Below are 16,078 nucleotides of genomic sequence, written 5' to 3' on the forward strand. Positions count from 1 at the left end.
TGTTGCATGCTGTCCAATATTTTTGCAATTGGAGGAGAATGTTGGCATTGTTAAGGAATGGAATCAGAGGTGATATTCAACTGGTTCCCCCGAACCGGTAGTGGAAATCATGGGTGGGGGTGGGCCCGCCCGCCCACCCACCCACCCACCTATCCCGGCTCTATGCCGTCCTATTTAGGCATGTTTTCAATCCGCCCGCGTGCGTGCAGGTTGCATGCACGATCAAAGCGCATGTGCGTAATGCCAAGATCAAGCATGGATGGGTGCACTCATTTGTGAACCAGTAGGGAAAGTAAGCGAATACTATCCCTGAATGGAATGGAATGGAGGATTTTGCTGTAATTATGCTTCAGTTGTTTATGTGCTATTTAAAAAACACAGAACAGGAATACTTCCCAAATATCTTGGCAGTTAGTAACCTTGCTATTGTTAAGACTATCATTAAAATGTCTTAAACCTGTTGGCATGATTTAAGAAAAACAAAGAAAGAAAAACTAAGAAGCCTTCAGAGTAATTATCTTAACTGTTCTAGCACAGGACTCTTCTGGACAGAGAGAACGGATATTGTTCCCGGGATCTACTGGAGCTCCTCTCCCACCTTAGGAGTGACAACCCTGAGTAATCCTGCCACCGCTTTAGCCTTCGCTTTCCACATCCTCTCTAGTCCCTCCTTCAGCCCCCTGGTACTTCTCCAGCTTTCATGCTCCTTCCTGATGTCTACGCAGATTCTCAATCATCCAGGTCATGGTTCTCTCAAGGGTGGTTCCCCACCCCCACCCCAAAAGGCAACTGGATTGTCTTAATTTTTTCCTGTGAAAAGATGAGAAGCAAAACATTTTCAAAGGAAAAAACCCAAGCAAGCCCAGTTGGGGGAGGCAGGGGGGAAGCCCCTTTGGGAGCCCTCCTTGAAGTTGCTGCCACTTGGCACTGCTACATTTGTCACAAATGCTGTCTTCTGGTCCTCGTCTATTACAGGTAGTCCTCGTCTTACAACTACAATTGAACCCAAAATTTCTGTTGATAAGTGAGACAATTATTAAGCGGGTTTTGCCCCATTTTATGACCTTCCTTGCCACAATTGTTAAGTGAACCACTGCAGTTGATAAGTTAGTAACCCGGTTGTTAAGTGAATCTGGCTTCCCCATCGACTTTGCTTGTCAGAAGGTTGCCAAAGGTGATCACATGACTTTGGGGGCACAGCAACGGTCGTAAGTATGAGTAATTTGCCAAGTGTCGGAATTTCGATTACATGATCGTGGGGATGCTTTGAAGATCATAAATGTGGAAAATGGTCGTAAGTCACTTTTTTCAGTGCCGTTGTAACCTTGAACAGTCACTAAGTGAACCGTTGTAAGTCGAAGACTGCCTATATACAATGATGTGTGGGTTGATTGGCCAATACCTGCCTGTCTTGTCTGAATCTGGAAATCACACAGGAGCCTAGTCCTGTTATTCTCCATGATCTTCTGTGGAATCTCCTATCTGGGCTTGGGAGAGTCTAGCCCAAGGGGTATCAAACTCGATTTCATTGAGGGCTGCATCAGGGTTATGTTTGACGTTGGGGGGCCGGGGTGGGTGTGGTGGCCAGCTCAACGTCTCTCGTGTCGGGGGCACCTTTGGTGGCCCGAGTGCTGCCAGCGAAAACGGGCTCCCAGGCTCCATTTTTGGCTGCAGCAGCCTCCTGTAACCCTCTCATTTCATTCATTCATTCATTTCATTTATTGGATTTGTCAACCGCTCCCTCTCCCCAAGGGGACTCAGGGCGGTGTACAGACAGAATAAAAAACATTGTATACAACAATTACAAAACCCCATAAAAACAAATTAAACACAAGTCTGTACAATAGTGCAAATTAATTAGTGATTAAAACCAAATTAAAATACCCCAAAATTTAAAATAACCGGCCAGGAGAGTCAAGGGATTAGATCATAATTGTGATTGGGCCAGGCCTGCTAATTGGAACAGGTGGGTCTTGAGTTTCTTACGGAAGGAGTGGAGATCAGTAATGATTCTAATGTCAGGGGGGAGGTCGTTCCAGAGGGTCGGGCCCATCACAGAGAAGGCCCTACTCCTGGGCGTCGCCCGCCGGCATTGTTTGGCGGACGGCAACCGGAGGAGTCCCTCTCTGTGAGAGCGAATTGGCCAGCAAAAATGGACCTTGGAAGGACAACTCTGCTGAGTTTTGTTTTTACTGGCAGAGGCACTGTGGGCCAGTTCTTCGCCCTTTCCAGGGTGGCCCTGCGGGCCAGATCTAAGCACCCTGGGGCTCCCTGGGCCTTGAGTTTGTCACCCCTGGTCTAGCCCATCCACTGTGCAGATGTTCCTGTATACAATGCCAGCTACTTGGTTCTGCTGTTCATTATATGCTGTTCCTGCCATTGTGCATTGGATTGAAATCTCTCTGCACTGTCTGCACCTTGGGTGCTGCCTGGTGTAGTAGAACCCTGCTTCGAGGGATCTGTTGGTTGCAGGGAAACATACATAACTGGGAAACAGGTAGGTTTCATTGTTACTCTACTGCTGCAAATATATATCGAGCGTTGATAGGCAGGGAGCCTCCTCCAGAGGTGGGTTCCTACCGGTTTGGACTGATTTGGCCAAACCACTAGTAACTTGGTGGCCTGGGTTGCTGAAACCCGCAGTGACCCATGCCTGCCACGCCCCACGAACCAGTTCTCCTACAAGGGCACCATCTTGTTTTTTGGGGCTGCGCATGCACAGAACAATTTTCAGTGGAATAATTTATAGTTTTTTTTCATTTTTTAAGGTTTTGCACATGCACAGACTTTTTTATTTGCAAATGCGCGCGTGCGTGTGAAGTTAAGCGAGCATGCAAAATTTTTGAGGCACCGAACCGGCCGTAATGCTGGCAGCAACCCCTCCCTGGCCTCCCCCCCCCTTGTGCAAGTTTCTCCAGATCTTAAATCAAGTTCTTTTATCATTTTGCTAGCCAGAGATTTGCTGTAGTGGTCCCAGGATAGGATCTTAAGCTGAATCAGGCTCAGTGACTCTCTAGAAGATTCCCTCGGAACCACATTTACATCAGTTGGTGCAGTGGACAAAATGTAGCATGCAAATGAGTAAACGTACACAGTAGTTTTTTTGTCCTATGTCACTAAATAATCTGAAAAGAGAAGCCATTCTGCCATCCCCTACTGTCCAGCACTGACCCACTTTCCAGTGGAAAAGATCGGCATTGCAATGCTTCCAAGTAAGGCTGGACATGGATGCTTTAGCAATTATCTACAGCCAGCTGATCAGAGGATTCTCATGCAATTCTACCTGATCTAAAGTTTGGCTATCTTGCACAGCTCTTATCTGATCATATGTTGATCATGTTTTCCCCATAGACGCAGTTCTCATTAAGAGAATATTTTCCACTCTTCAAAAATAGTGAGGGGGAAAGCTGTAGTGAACAATTTCCTATCTAGTGGTACAGTTGTTAAAGGGCACAGAAGCCTGCCAGGAAAACAAAGAAGCAGATGGCTCCTTAATACCTCAGCATGTTTGCTGCTGTCTGTTGTTTTAATTTTCCTCAATATTTTGGTCTCTCTCTGTTCCCTTTCTCATTACTCCAGTGCGCTCAAGTTCCTTCCCTGTACATTTGTTGTCATATCTGAACATATAGGCTACAACTTAGCTGGAGTGTCCATTAACTCATTATAGACACCCTTCAGTTTAGATCAGGGTTGGGTTCCTGCCAGTTCTAACCTCTTCTATAGAAAAGGTTCCACAAATCTACAGTGCCGTTTAGAACCGGTTCCAGCTCCCTCTCCATGCCCGTCCGCACATCATCAAGATGAATAGAGAGGAGGAATTCTGGGAGTTGAAGTCCACAAGTCTTGAAGCTGTCAAGTTTGAACACCCCTGGGGGTTTTTTTCTAAAGGGTTAGGAGTGCAAGGGTCTTGTAACTTGACAGCTTTAAGACTTGCGTGCTTCAAATGCCAGAGTTTCTGAGCCAACATTTTGATTGCTAAGCAAGAGCGTTCTTAAGTGAGTTTCACCACATTTTACAAGTTGGCCACGCCCACCCAGTCACATGGCTGGCAAGCCACTCCTGCCCGGTCACATGGCTGGCAAGCCACTCCCGCCTGGTCACATGGCTGGCAACCCACTCCCACAAAGCAGGCACACCTACAGAAGAGGTTCTAAAAAATTTTGAAACCCACCACTGGTTTAGATGCAAAAATCTGGACAACCCCCAGATCAGGAGTGTCAAGCTCACGCCATCATGATGGTGTCACATGACATATCGGGACTTTTGCACCCGCTCCCTCATTAAGCCAGGCATGGGCGTGGCCAGCACGTGACACATCTGGCCCACGGGCCTGGAGCTTCATAGCCCTGCCCTAGATGATAACAAAGCATCGCCACCTAGTGGCCATTTGGATATATGCAGCCCAGATGTGGCATATCTCATTCTAATCCATTTGGTAGTTGTTACCAAAAAAAAGGTATCTTTATTTAGAGTGATACAGAAGGTGGCTCTTACTGAAATTCCTTTTGCTACACAAGGATAAAGAGGGGTAACGTTCGTCCTTGCACATGTGTGCCCACATATATACACACCAGGAACCTACATTTTTAGGATGAAGATTTCATTCTTGGCTGCTCTTCGCACTTTGCGTCCATCTTTCTTGAGAAATTTCTTGCAGATGTACAGCCTGTCTGTTTGTCGTTCACGGGCCACACAGATCTCACAGAATTCCTTCCTGTGGAATAGCAATCAGAAAGAACCCTGTTTTTTTTTTAATGGCTAGCAATGTTATGTTTTCAAAAATCAAATATTGTTACATGGTATAGAGCCAAAATGGAAAGAGGTGTCTAATCCCTGTTTTTTTGTAAAGCATCAAGTAATTAAAACTGTTTTAGCTATCAGAATTAATAGACAATGACAAACTATATTTTAGATGCACTCTGGTTAGGATCAAAGAAAGCAAAACAGGCTAGAGAGATTTCAAAGCCAAATATGATCACCATTTTTCAGCCTTGCCTGCCTCATGTTGTAGGAATATGATGTGTCTGTGAAAGACAGAAGAGCTTGTACAGCGTTTTACCTCCTTGGAGTAGAGAAAAGATAAAATATAAATAGAATTAATAAGTAAAGGCAAGGCACCATGGCAAACTTGAAACATCTAGAATTCCTTTGTGTATTTGGGGTAAGATAAAAGTGATTTATTTTATTTCCAAGTTTGATTTACATTTTGGGAAGCCTTGCATAAACAGTTTTTTTAAGCCATTGAATAAATGTATTCCGCAAGGACATAAAACAGAATCACCTGTAAAGAAAAGTGGACTTCCTGACTTTCAGCCTTATCACTGGCATTTATCTAATTGCTGACTGGAGTAAGAACTTCAGCTCAGTTTAACAGAGGTTGAGTGACCTCACGAAATCCTTACACAGAATGGGATTCTTGCTTATGCTCTTAAAGCTGTAAGATATCCTATATGGAAAATATTGGACTGCAGTTGTAATTTTTAGCTATAAGTAGTTCTTGACTGATAGCCATAAAGGAACCGAGAACTGTCACACAACAAAGTTAAATCCATCTAAACAGGCACAGGACTAGAAGTACTGCATGGTCAATGATACAAACAATACAGAAATGCCACAGAGGCTCCACTAGCTAATAACAACCATATTACCTGGAAACTGAACCAGATCTAAAGGGTTTTCTGGCCCTTAATGTTATTCCAGAGGGTGTGGGCCACAATAGAGAACACATAGGAATTGTTCCGTTAGAATAGTTTTCTAATCCTTTTAACTACATGATTATTAGTTTCGGTGATCTGACATTAGCAATATTGCTGTATGCATAAATACTATCTCTCTGTATTCATTGAGCGGCATAATCTTTATGTTGAAAAAGTTTGAAATTGAGTTGTGTTATATTATAAATACCATATGGCCTAGAAGACTGTCTGTTTGGCAGTCAGAATGGGAAGTCATCTACTAGCTATTGCTCATCCTTCTCAGTAGCCAGGAATGCAGTCGCAATCAGATAAGCTATTTCACAGGACCTACAGCAACCTGTACAGGTTGTGTTGCTGTTCCTTCCTCCTGCTGCTCGTAGCAAATTGGCTAACCAGGTATGAGATGAATCTCCATATCCACTGAGCGTCATAAACAGCATTTCACGAACCCCATCGCAAAGAGCAAGGCAAGCAAAGAGAGAGGGGCTATTAATCCACAGTGGAGAAGAGGTCATAGACCCACAACCAGGAGATACAAGACCCAGTACCTGGTAGCAGCAGAGAAAGTAGTGTACCTGTTCTGCAATTTGAAATCCACGTGCCTATTTCATAATAGGCTGACTTTTGAGAAGATACCACAGTGTGTTGGATGTGGCAGTGTTATTGCAAGGGATGTAATAACTGGAGAAGAAAGGGAGAGGCTTCCTTAATGATGCATCTGTCAAATCATTAGGACCCTGGTTGCAAAGCCATTGCTTTCTAAGGTGGCCCTCAGGACTTTAGCAAACTGGGAGTAGTTTCAGGCAGGGTCCCTACTTACGCTCGTAGCAGCTGTCCAATCTCATACTTGTCAGTGATGTCAGTAAGGCTGTTGTAATTCTTTTCATCCCGCAGTCCGATGCAGCCAAACGGCATCCTGGGGGTGAGGGAGACATAAGGACTGACAATCAGTCTCGGTGTAACTTTTCTGAGCCTGTTTATCCTGAGTTCCCTACAGATTGTAAGTCAGAGATGGAGATTGACTTTTGCCGTAGAACCTCAAGCAGTCGTGATTGCTAGATTCCAAGCACAAATCGGAAGGATTGGCATGTTTTGTTCTGAACCAACAGCTTCATTTTTCTCTTTGCTGAATACCTCCCAACTTTTATCACCAAATCCCCTGTCTCTATCCTCTCATAGAAGCTTCATGTGTACTCCAAACTAGCTCTTCATAGGAGGCATTGCCCTTCAGTGGAAAGAGGAGATAAGGTTATGTCATAGTTTGAAAGTGTCTATGCATTTATGACCCCTTTTTTCTGTCAGAATTCTCTTCGCGCTTCATTAGCATGACCTTCATACTTCACACATAGCGAATGAGAAATCTTCTAGAGCTGAGAATAAAGCCTTAAGTTGTGCCTCTCTCTCCACCCACAGGAGAACACACTTTCAACATATTCTCCAATTCTCTAGAAGTCCTCCATTTTTCCTGTGGCCAAAGAGATAATAAAAGATCTTAGGTCACATCGTCAAGGAAGAAAGCAAGATAGTGTGTTTACTTACTTATTCCATTTTTATGCCACTCATCTCCCATATAAGGTTGAACCTATACTATGACCTGAGGTCACATTGATTTCATGAGTAGAAAACTGTTCATCTCCATGTTTATTGAGCATCTCAGTTTACAGAAGGCCAAGTGCACTTCAATTTTTGTTGAATAGGTTAAACTTCAATTCATTCAATGAAATCATGACTGATGTGTGTCCCAATGTCTTTGATGGGATTTAAATATGTTTCTCCAACCTGCTGCCCTCCAGATATGTTGGACAACAATATTTACAATCTTTCTTTGGCATTCTGTTATGACTTCATTTGCATCCATATGAACAACTGTTAATGATTGCTGGTTGCTAGAGGCATCTGATATTTTTTGCATATGAACTTCTGCATATACAAACAGTCCTCCTTTTGTAACAGAATGAGTTCCCAAAAGGGGAAGAATAAAGTTTTGCAATATTTGAAAGATTAAAGTAACTATAATGATGTGGATTTTTAGACAATATTCTATTTTGATTCATTATGTCACAGGCTATCTTTGCAGTTTTTCACCTCCTTCATAATCCTGTCAGGCAGTTCCAAAAACTCCAACTGATTTTAAGACTTGACATATAAGTGTGTGTGTGTTGCGTCACATCAAAGTCCAAATCTATTTTAGGGCTAACAGTAGGCTATAGCATCATCTAGCTATTATGATGTTCCTTCCTTTCATTTATTGAGTGCAGCTATGCCTGATCTGTCTCCAAAGCTCTCAAGGTGGCATTCAGGGTCTGTATGCAATATATGAGATTGCAACTGGCTCAGAAACCTAGTCATTTAAAATGTTAAAAGTTAGTCATTAGTTCCTAGTTTTTTTATCCCTAAATTTTGCTCTGAATTATCACACATTATACCACATGGTGCCAATGTAATGCTTCTGATGGAAATATGCATCTTGAGAGGTAAAGACATTGTAATAAGTTTGTCTTGGTCAAGCAGAGTCCATGGTGTAATGTGTAGCATGTTCCAAGGTAAATGGCGAGTAACTATTTGTCCTTTAAAAAAAACTAGGTCAGACATAGCAAGAACATCTGTTCTGTATTCCATATTCGTGTTTTTTTTTATCCTTCGCAGTTTTGAAGGGCTACCTTGTGGGAAAAGAGGAGGATGTGGGAAGCATTATATATTCCCTGTATCCTGTGCAATGGCTGTGCATGAGCTTTCTGTTGCTTGTCAAATGATTACTGGGATAATATCCTGCAAAAAGAAGAAAATGGATGGTGTATAACTAGCTCTGATTTGCACAGGCATGACCTAGTGGTTACAATGTTGGGATGGACTAGAGCAGGGGTCCCCAACCCCCGGTCTATGGACTGGTACTGGTCTCTGGCGTATTGGAAACCGGGTCGCATAAGCGGTGGGCAAATGCGCAAAGCTACATTTGTGCAAGCACAGGGCATGTGTACGAAACCATCCCCTTCCCCCTGCCACTGCCACTGTCGGTCTGCAGAGTCAATCAAATCATTCAAAATTGGTGTTTTTCCAGGAGAAAATGAAAAGCAGGAAATGAAGATGTTGTGTCTTGGTAATTGGGAGGTGGGGATGTGTGTTGGCTGCTTAACTGCAACTATGGTTAACTATTAATCACCATCAGGGCTGGATTTTCCTATAGGCTAACTAGGCTTCGGCCTAGGGCCTCAAGATCAAGAGGGGCCTTTTATTTTTATTTATTATCCGTGCCACATTTTTTATAAAGGTTAGTACCAATTACAACATGTTTCATTTAATATATTGATATATATCACAGCAATGATGTATTTTATTATCTCTCATGTAATTTACAAAGTTAAAAATGGGAGGTGAAAGGGCCCCATAAGTGGAATAGCCTAGGGCCTCTTTTCATCTAAATCCAGCCCTGATCACCATATATTTATGGTAGTTAAGCATGTGTCAGTTTGGAAATGTAGTCTCTGTTAGGTAAAGATCTGAGAACTACTATAGAAATTAACTTTGTGTTAGTGTGAAATCTGCTGTAATAGTGCTAGTAGGGCCCTTTGAAAGGCATTTCCTCAGTATTATGATGCTCTATGACACCCATGTGAAATTTCCAGTGTCTTTTCAACTCAAGGGAAGGTCAAACTATCCATTCTCCAAATCTAGCTCCACAATGCATTCTAGATATCTCGGCACCCCAAGAGGCATCATTAGATACAGATGCTCCTTCTTGTTCAAACAGGGCAATAGCAGGGTTGATCTTCCTTGCACAAAGAAACATTGAGAACTGGGACCATATTCATGCAGCCAATTCTGGGTGACTCATCATCATGAATCTCAACAACAGATCCATAGATTTTCTGGCTCCACACTTAAAGAGCTAAAGCTAATATCTGGAGGCAGCTGCATGGAGCCCAGAAGTAAAAATGTTACAATTTTCTTTTATGGATGGTTTAGATTTGAATTTTCACTCAATTTCTCTTCGGCCTTCATTTCTTTCTGACTTTTTAAATCTATCCTTTTGACAACCAACTTATCCAGTGCTTTATATTCATCCGTGCAAGAAAAAAAAAGTTGCAAGATGCAGTAACCTGGAATTAGGAAGATTTTTAGCAGGTTTTTATTAGAAGATGGTGGATCCTGGGCATATAGACCTCTGGAGTTTTTGCTCCATTTTCTTAAATAGACAACCTGGAAGGAAGGAAATTATTAAATTTAATATCACTCACTTTGAGCAGTTCCTGGGGTTGAAGTCCCTAAAAAGATCAAAATCTGTATGTTCCCATGAGATGAAAACCTATTATATAAAGTAGAATTAACAGATGTCCATTATATGGAATCCAGTGACTTAAATCCAATGACTGAGGGAAGGAAAGGGGCTTAATAGAAAATCCCATTCTATGGGAATCTTCATTGCCGGTGTTAGATTTTGCCCATTGCCTATTACTCTCCAAGGTCCCATCCATATGGTGTCATGGAATGTTTAAAAGCATTTTAACCGAAGAGGGAAAACAATTAGCAATTGAATGCTCACAAACACTAACATTTCTAAGTGGAAAGTAAAATGATAATGTTTATCCAGCAAAAACACCATGAAGAAGAAAGAAAGAAAGAACTGCATGCAGAAAGACAGAGAGTTCAGATGATAAATGACAAAAGAGCCCCCTCCAATAAGGAAGCTAAGATACAGGAACCCAAAGGACAGGTAATTCAGTTTTAAAAAAGAACTAGAAAAGGCAGTGATGGAGAAAAACTCACGGGGAAGACTTGCCAAAGAAAAAGATGCTGAGGAAAAAAAATCAATAATCTTATTTTCACATCTCTTTAATTAGTTCTTAAGTTACAGTGCCTGGGTTCATAATGATGATAATGATAACAAACCAAACCTAAGCAAACTACATTAGGGCTGAGCATGATGTCTGACCCCAGCAAATAAAAATAAAAGGATAGGAAGATGAACTACAAAATGGAAAGAGAGCAAAACCAAGAGTACAGCTTAGAGAAGATGGTTGAGGGCCAGGAAACTAAATGACAGAAAACAACAGAATGAGAAAGGGATGGCAATAAGGAAGCAAGTTGGGCTGAAAAGAAAGAACTGGGCGAAATACTAAAGTTGGAGGAAGGCAAAGTCCAGGATGAGTTGCAAAATGTGCAAGGCTTTCTGGGAAAAGGTCTAAGACAGGGGTGTCCAAACTTGGGAACTTTAAGACTTGTGGACTTCAACTCCCAGAATTCTGGGAGTTGAAGTCCACAAGTCTTAAAGTTCCCAAGTTTGGACAACCCTGGTCTAAGAAAAACAAATTGGATGGGCAGAGAAAGGGCAGAGTGCCGTAAGATGGCATCAATATCATATTTGGTCACTCCCTGCTCAAGATATTAATGTATATCTGATATAGTAGTAGCTGGTTCATATATCAGCCCCACCAAAATCAGTCCAGAAGACCAAAAATAGTAAGGAAAAACCCAAAGCATTAAAAATATTAAAAATGGCCTGAGAATTATTCACCGAAGGATCTCCTAATTCTCTTCTGGAAGGTGATTGCTAATAAGGAAGTGACCCAGGCCTCCCTCAGGATGGCATTCCAGGACCTAAGTGCACTCACTGAGCAGACGTTCCAACAGAGCCTCTACTCAATGCCAATGGTAGAAATGCAGCAATGCAGGAGCACTTGCATCTTACGGACTGAGAAAAGCTTGCGTACATATATGCAAGGCCTACGTTGACTGTTTTTTCTAAACTAAGAAGAAGGGCTTTTCCCAACTCGCTGCACATGGGACACTTTTAAGCAAGTTCATTACCAGTCAACTCATCCTGAATCCTGTAATGTTGACTCTAGCAGACAAGAACAAAATATCAAAGAATAAACTATATTACTTTTTGATGTGATGATGTGCATTACACAATCATTACACAATCTCTTAAAGCAGTGGCTGGATTCCTACAACATGCTGAATTAAAATCACCCAACCCCATTTTTGCCCAGGCATTCCCATGTCTGGGTTGCAGGAATCAAGAGAACCATTGGTGCCATCCATGGCAGCAAACAGCAAGAATGTTCTGTATCATTTCACTGCCATCTATGGCTCACTTGGATTTTTTCCAGCTCAGATAACGGAGTCCGTCTTTTGACTAAGTAGGTAACTGGGGATGTGAGTAGGGAGACAGCTATCAGCCTTCCCAGGTAGACCAGACAGAAAACTAAAACAGATGAGTGGATTCTACTTTATTTTAGAATCTTGCAAATCTGAAAGTACAAATCTCCCACCGTCTCCTTTACAATCTGAGTAATTAGGGAGGTTCCTTCTGTGCCTTTTTTTCTGCCCATTATGTAGTTGCAGGCTATGCTCTCTCTTATCTGACTGTTCCCTAGGCAGCATCTCTTCTCCCACCCCCCCTTTCTCAAGGTCTTTCTCACATATCATTACATCATCTTCCTACAGCTTCACTTTATAACAGTAGGAAAGACTGAATGCAATCATGAACTGATTTGAACTACCTATAAATCACTGGAAGGCAGTGCAGATTATGGCCAAAGCAGTACACACTTATTTTTATTTTTATTCCTTTAATGTTTTAAAAGGGAAAAAAGAACCAAAAGTGAGGCAAAGAAGTACAGAAGAGAAGTACAAGTAGAAGTAGAGAAGTACAAAATAAACAGGCAAGAAATTGGCAAGCATCATAAAATCGACTGTACTGAGTACACATTTTCAAAATAACATTTGTTGTACGTACTTGGATATCTTCAAGCACAAATCATTATTATTTAATATTAGGTATCAACAACAGAATATAAATTATAAGTCAAAATGAAAAATTAGTCTTGCAAGTTGCGGGGGAAAAACCTTATCCTTTAACTTAAGAGATGTGGATGTGGAGCAAGTCTATGAGTAGAATGTAATCCAAAAATGATTACCAAATTAGATTAAATTTTGTATATGGATTATTTTTCAGGAAGTACATTTTAAATAGCTTATTTATATTTAAAATGTAAATCATTCAGTAGAATGAAATGGAACTTAAAATACAATGAGGGAGACGAAGGTTTAAAAACCCAGTGCCTGAAATGATTATGGTATTGGGAAGAAACCGTATCAACAAAAAGTTGAAAGGAAAGGAAAGAAGGTGAAGACTGAAAAGAGACTTTGTATGGCTTGAAAGCTGAGGCAAAAAGGGGACCACGGAATCCAGAGGTCTTCACAGATCAGAAAATAGGCATAGGAGAGAAAACTGCATGGAAAATTAAAGCAACTTAGGTAAAAGATAAAGGTTCCCCTCACACTTATGTGCTAGTAGTTCCCAACTCTAGGGGGTGGGGGTCATCTCTGTTTCAAAGCCGAAGAGCCAGCGCTGTCTGAAGACGTCTCGGTGGTCATGTGGCCGGCATGACTAAATGCCAAAGGTGCATGGAGCGCTGTTACCTTCCCATCAAAGGTGGTTCCTATTTTTTCTACTTGCATTTTTACATGCTTTCAAACTGCTAGGTTGACAGAAGCTGGGACAAGTAATGGGAGCTCACTCCGTTACGCAGCGCTAGGGATTGGAACCACCAAACTGCCAACCTTTCTGATCAAGAAGCTCAGCGTCTTAGCCCCTGAGCCCCTGCATCCCTGCTAAAGCAACTCATAGCAGACCAATTTTGTGCACTTGTAAACATAGCTCCTAATTCCGGCAAATTCAATTGCTGTTCAAGACTCAAAAATAATCCAAGCCCCTTTTTGTTTTAGAGCTGTCCTTGGCTGGCTGTTGTTTTTCAGCCCTAATCAGTCATTTCTTCTCCAGCATTTCTTCTATGGCAATGAGCAGACTATAGTTAATCAATGCCTACATTATAAAATGTTTAGGATTTGGGTAGAAAGTGATTTATTTGGTGGAAGTTTTCTCAATATGTTTTTGAAGCAAAAGCTTTCAATTTCAGCAGAATTGCAGCAATACATTATTGTAGGCTGCACATGCCACATCATTAATTTTACAACCTGGGAATAGTATATAAACAGCTTAGAGCTATGCTTGCAATCAGCATGTTGACAGGAAGAAGGAAGAAGTAACCACACACAATAATCAAGCTATAAAATAAACAGTTTGGGGTAAAGTTAAAAAAGAGAAACTTGGGTTTTTAATAAAAATTAATCAGATTCCTTCTGGTTGTTTTACAGCTCTAAGTTTAACTAAATTCCATATTGCTTTCCAGGTAAAATTGTCGAGGCTATATAGTTCTTCAATAAAATAAATTTCATTGAATGCATTGGGATTTGTTTTGGGGAAGGCTTGTGTTGGAGGATCGCATTGTAAGTATGACAAAATCAATAGTGTAGCTTTATCTGGTTTCACCTCTGTGCGTAAAGCAAAGTTATCTTAAGATTGCAATGAAAAGTTCTGCCAAAATCAATCCATTCACAAAAATGACTGCAGTATTGGATTACTGGATATTGGATTGCATCTTTCCGCTTGGAAAGGGATTCACAGTTGCCACATCTTTTATACCAAGAACCAGTGCCTGAGTGTTTTTGCTCTGCATAACAACATCTCATAGTTAACACATTGCCAAGAGCTCTACTGTGCCTTTAATTTAGCTCTCTCTGCAATATTTATCTTTTTCCAATTTGGAATTGTTAAAGAGGGGTTTTGTGCCTGTGTGCCTTTGAATCGTTGCTGACTCTTGCCCAGATTAGTCCCTGCAGTTTTCTTGGCAATGTTTTGGAAGTGATTTGCCTTTGGTTTCTTCTCAGGGCTGAGAGGGAATGACTGGCTCAAGGTTTTGTGCATAATATAGGAGTAGAACTCAGGGTGGTCTCCCAATTTTTAGCCCTGTGCCGTATCCACTACACAAAACTGGCTTTTCCAATCTGTTATCTGCACTATAAAATATATGCTAGAAAATAAGGTCACATTTTATTGGCAACCATTCCGAATGTACTTCAGCAACTGCCTTTTTACAAATTAAAGACATCCAGCTTTGTACAGAGCAAAATCCTTTACATATCTCTTTAGAATCCCCACTGGGTTTAGTGGATTTATTCTTAGACGAATGCGTAGATACAGGAGAGAAGAATCTGAGGCTCTCTAGATATCGTTCCAGCTTCTCCAGCCATCATGATCTAGGAAAATGGAAGTTGGAATCATCTTATTTTAGAGAGCTGCTGGCTGCTCTAACTGATATATAGAATATTGAACTTTTAATGATCCCGAGCAAGAAATAAAACTCTTGATTTTTGCCTTTCACACTAATAAAATTTAAAAGCATTTTTTTTACAGGAACAAGTAATAAGGACTATTCCCAATAAACAGATGTGATTTCAAGTCCCTGTAACCAACAGCAATTGAGTTCACCTTCTGGAATTCTTTATCTGTATCAAAAAACAAAAGGTTGACTAAGATGGCTCTTCGCTAACCAGGGGAAAGTATGCAAAATCATTTCCATTGGTTCTTGAGAAACAGAGTGAAAATGAGATTCTTCTGCCAGTGTTAGGCTGTTGAAATATCCTAATTAGTTGTAGATGCTGCCTTCTGCTTTTGCAATACAGATTCTTGTGGTTTATCGCTTTGTTGTTCTTTTTCACGAATTTTTGCCAAGTTATTAATAATACATACTGTATGATACAAGCTCTCTGAAAGGCCTTGATTGGCAGAAAATGTAGGAGAGATACCACATAAAATAGAATGAAATGGAAATAAAATTGACCTGGCATTGAAATTTGGTATGCTATCTTATTTTTCTAGGCAAGTTACGCTACCCAATGAAAGTCAAACAAAAACAAAATAAACTTAAAAGAGAAATTCTTGGAATGGGAAATTCTTGGAATTTCCCTCTCTTGTGAACTCCATTTCAACAGAACCTCTGCTCTCATACCAGCTGTTCAACAAGAGGAAATTAGCTCCTAGAGGGCTTCTGGGGAAAAGACCACTCCCATACTGTAAAACCATCTCCAAAACAGAACAGTTCAACAAGGGAATAATTATGGAAGCCATTGAAATAGAGAAACACCCCCACAACATGAATAAACGTGACGATACCTCCCGCCTACTAAGCATCTGGAAACCAGCCTTAGTCAACAAATGAGCCCCACCCACCACCCAGGCCAGTACAATACAAAACAACAATGCACACACAGCCAGCACCAATCAGCACCAATCTACCAATCATGATACAACCACACAACCAATCATTCCACTTACTGAAACAAAGCCAGCACTCCATACCCCCCCCCACCAAGATTTACAGAAAGACGGCAGCTCCGATCACACTTTAAGCCCAAAAACCAGCCTGAAGATGGCGAGTGAGACCTCGCTGGTTTTGTTGTATTCGGGTCTTTTCCCATGTAGGATTGAGATTGTCTTGGCAAGATCTCACCTGCCATCTTCAGGCTTGGGCTTAAAA

General features: G+C 41.3%; 1 protein-coding gene across 2 annotated transcripts in view; it reads right to left on the reverse strand.

Annotated features, from left to right (window-relative positions):
- The window catches only part of LOC309385153 (caM kinase-like vesicle-associated protein), a 34,737-nt gene that overhangs the window by 8,833 nt on the left and 9,826 nt on the right, over positions 1 to 16,078 (reverse strand). The window contains exons 1-3 of one of the 2 annotated variants that reach the window (XM_081939277.1): positions 9,932 to 10,195; positions 6,517 to 6,612; positions 4,583 to 4,714 (exon numbers count right to left, since the gene is read on the reverse strand). In XM_081939277.1, coding sequence (XP_081795403.1) covers positions 4,583 to 4,714; positions 6,517 to 6,611 — 227 coding nt within the window. In that variant the 5' untranslated portion in view covers position 6,612; positions 9,932 to 10,195. Of the gene's footprint in view, positions 1 to 4,582; positions 4,715 to 6,516; positions 6,613 to 9,931; positions 10,196 to 16,078 lie in introns of those variants that run through there. The other variant, XM_081939276.1, reaches the window with a different exon arrangement.

Source organism: Natrix helvetica (genome assembly GCF_964273705.1).
Source record: "Natrix helvetica genome assembly, chromosome: 1".
In the NCBI taxonomy this organism is placed as follows: domain Eukaryota; kingdom Metazoa; phylum Chordata; class Lepidosauria; order Squamata; family Natricidae; genus Natrix; species Natrix helvetica.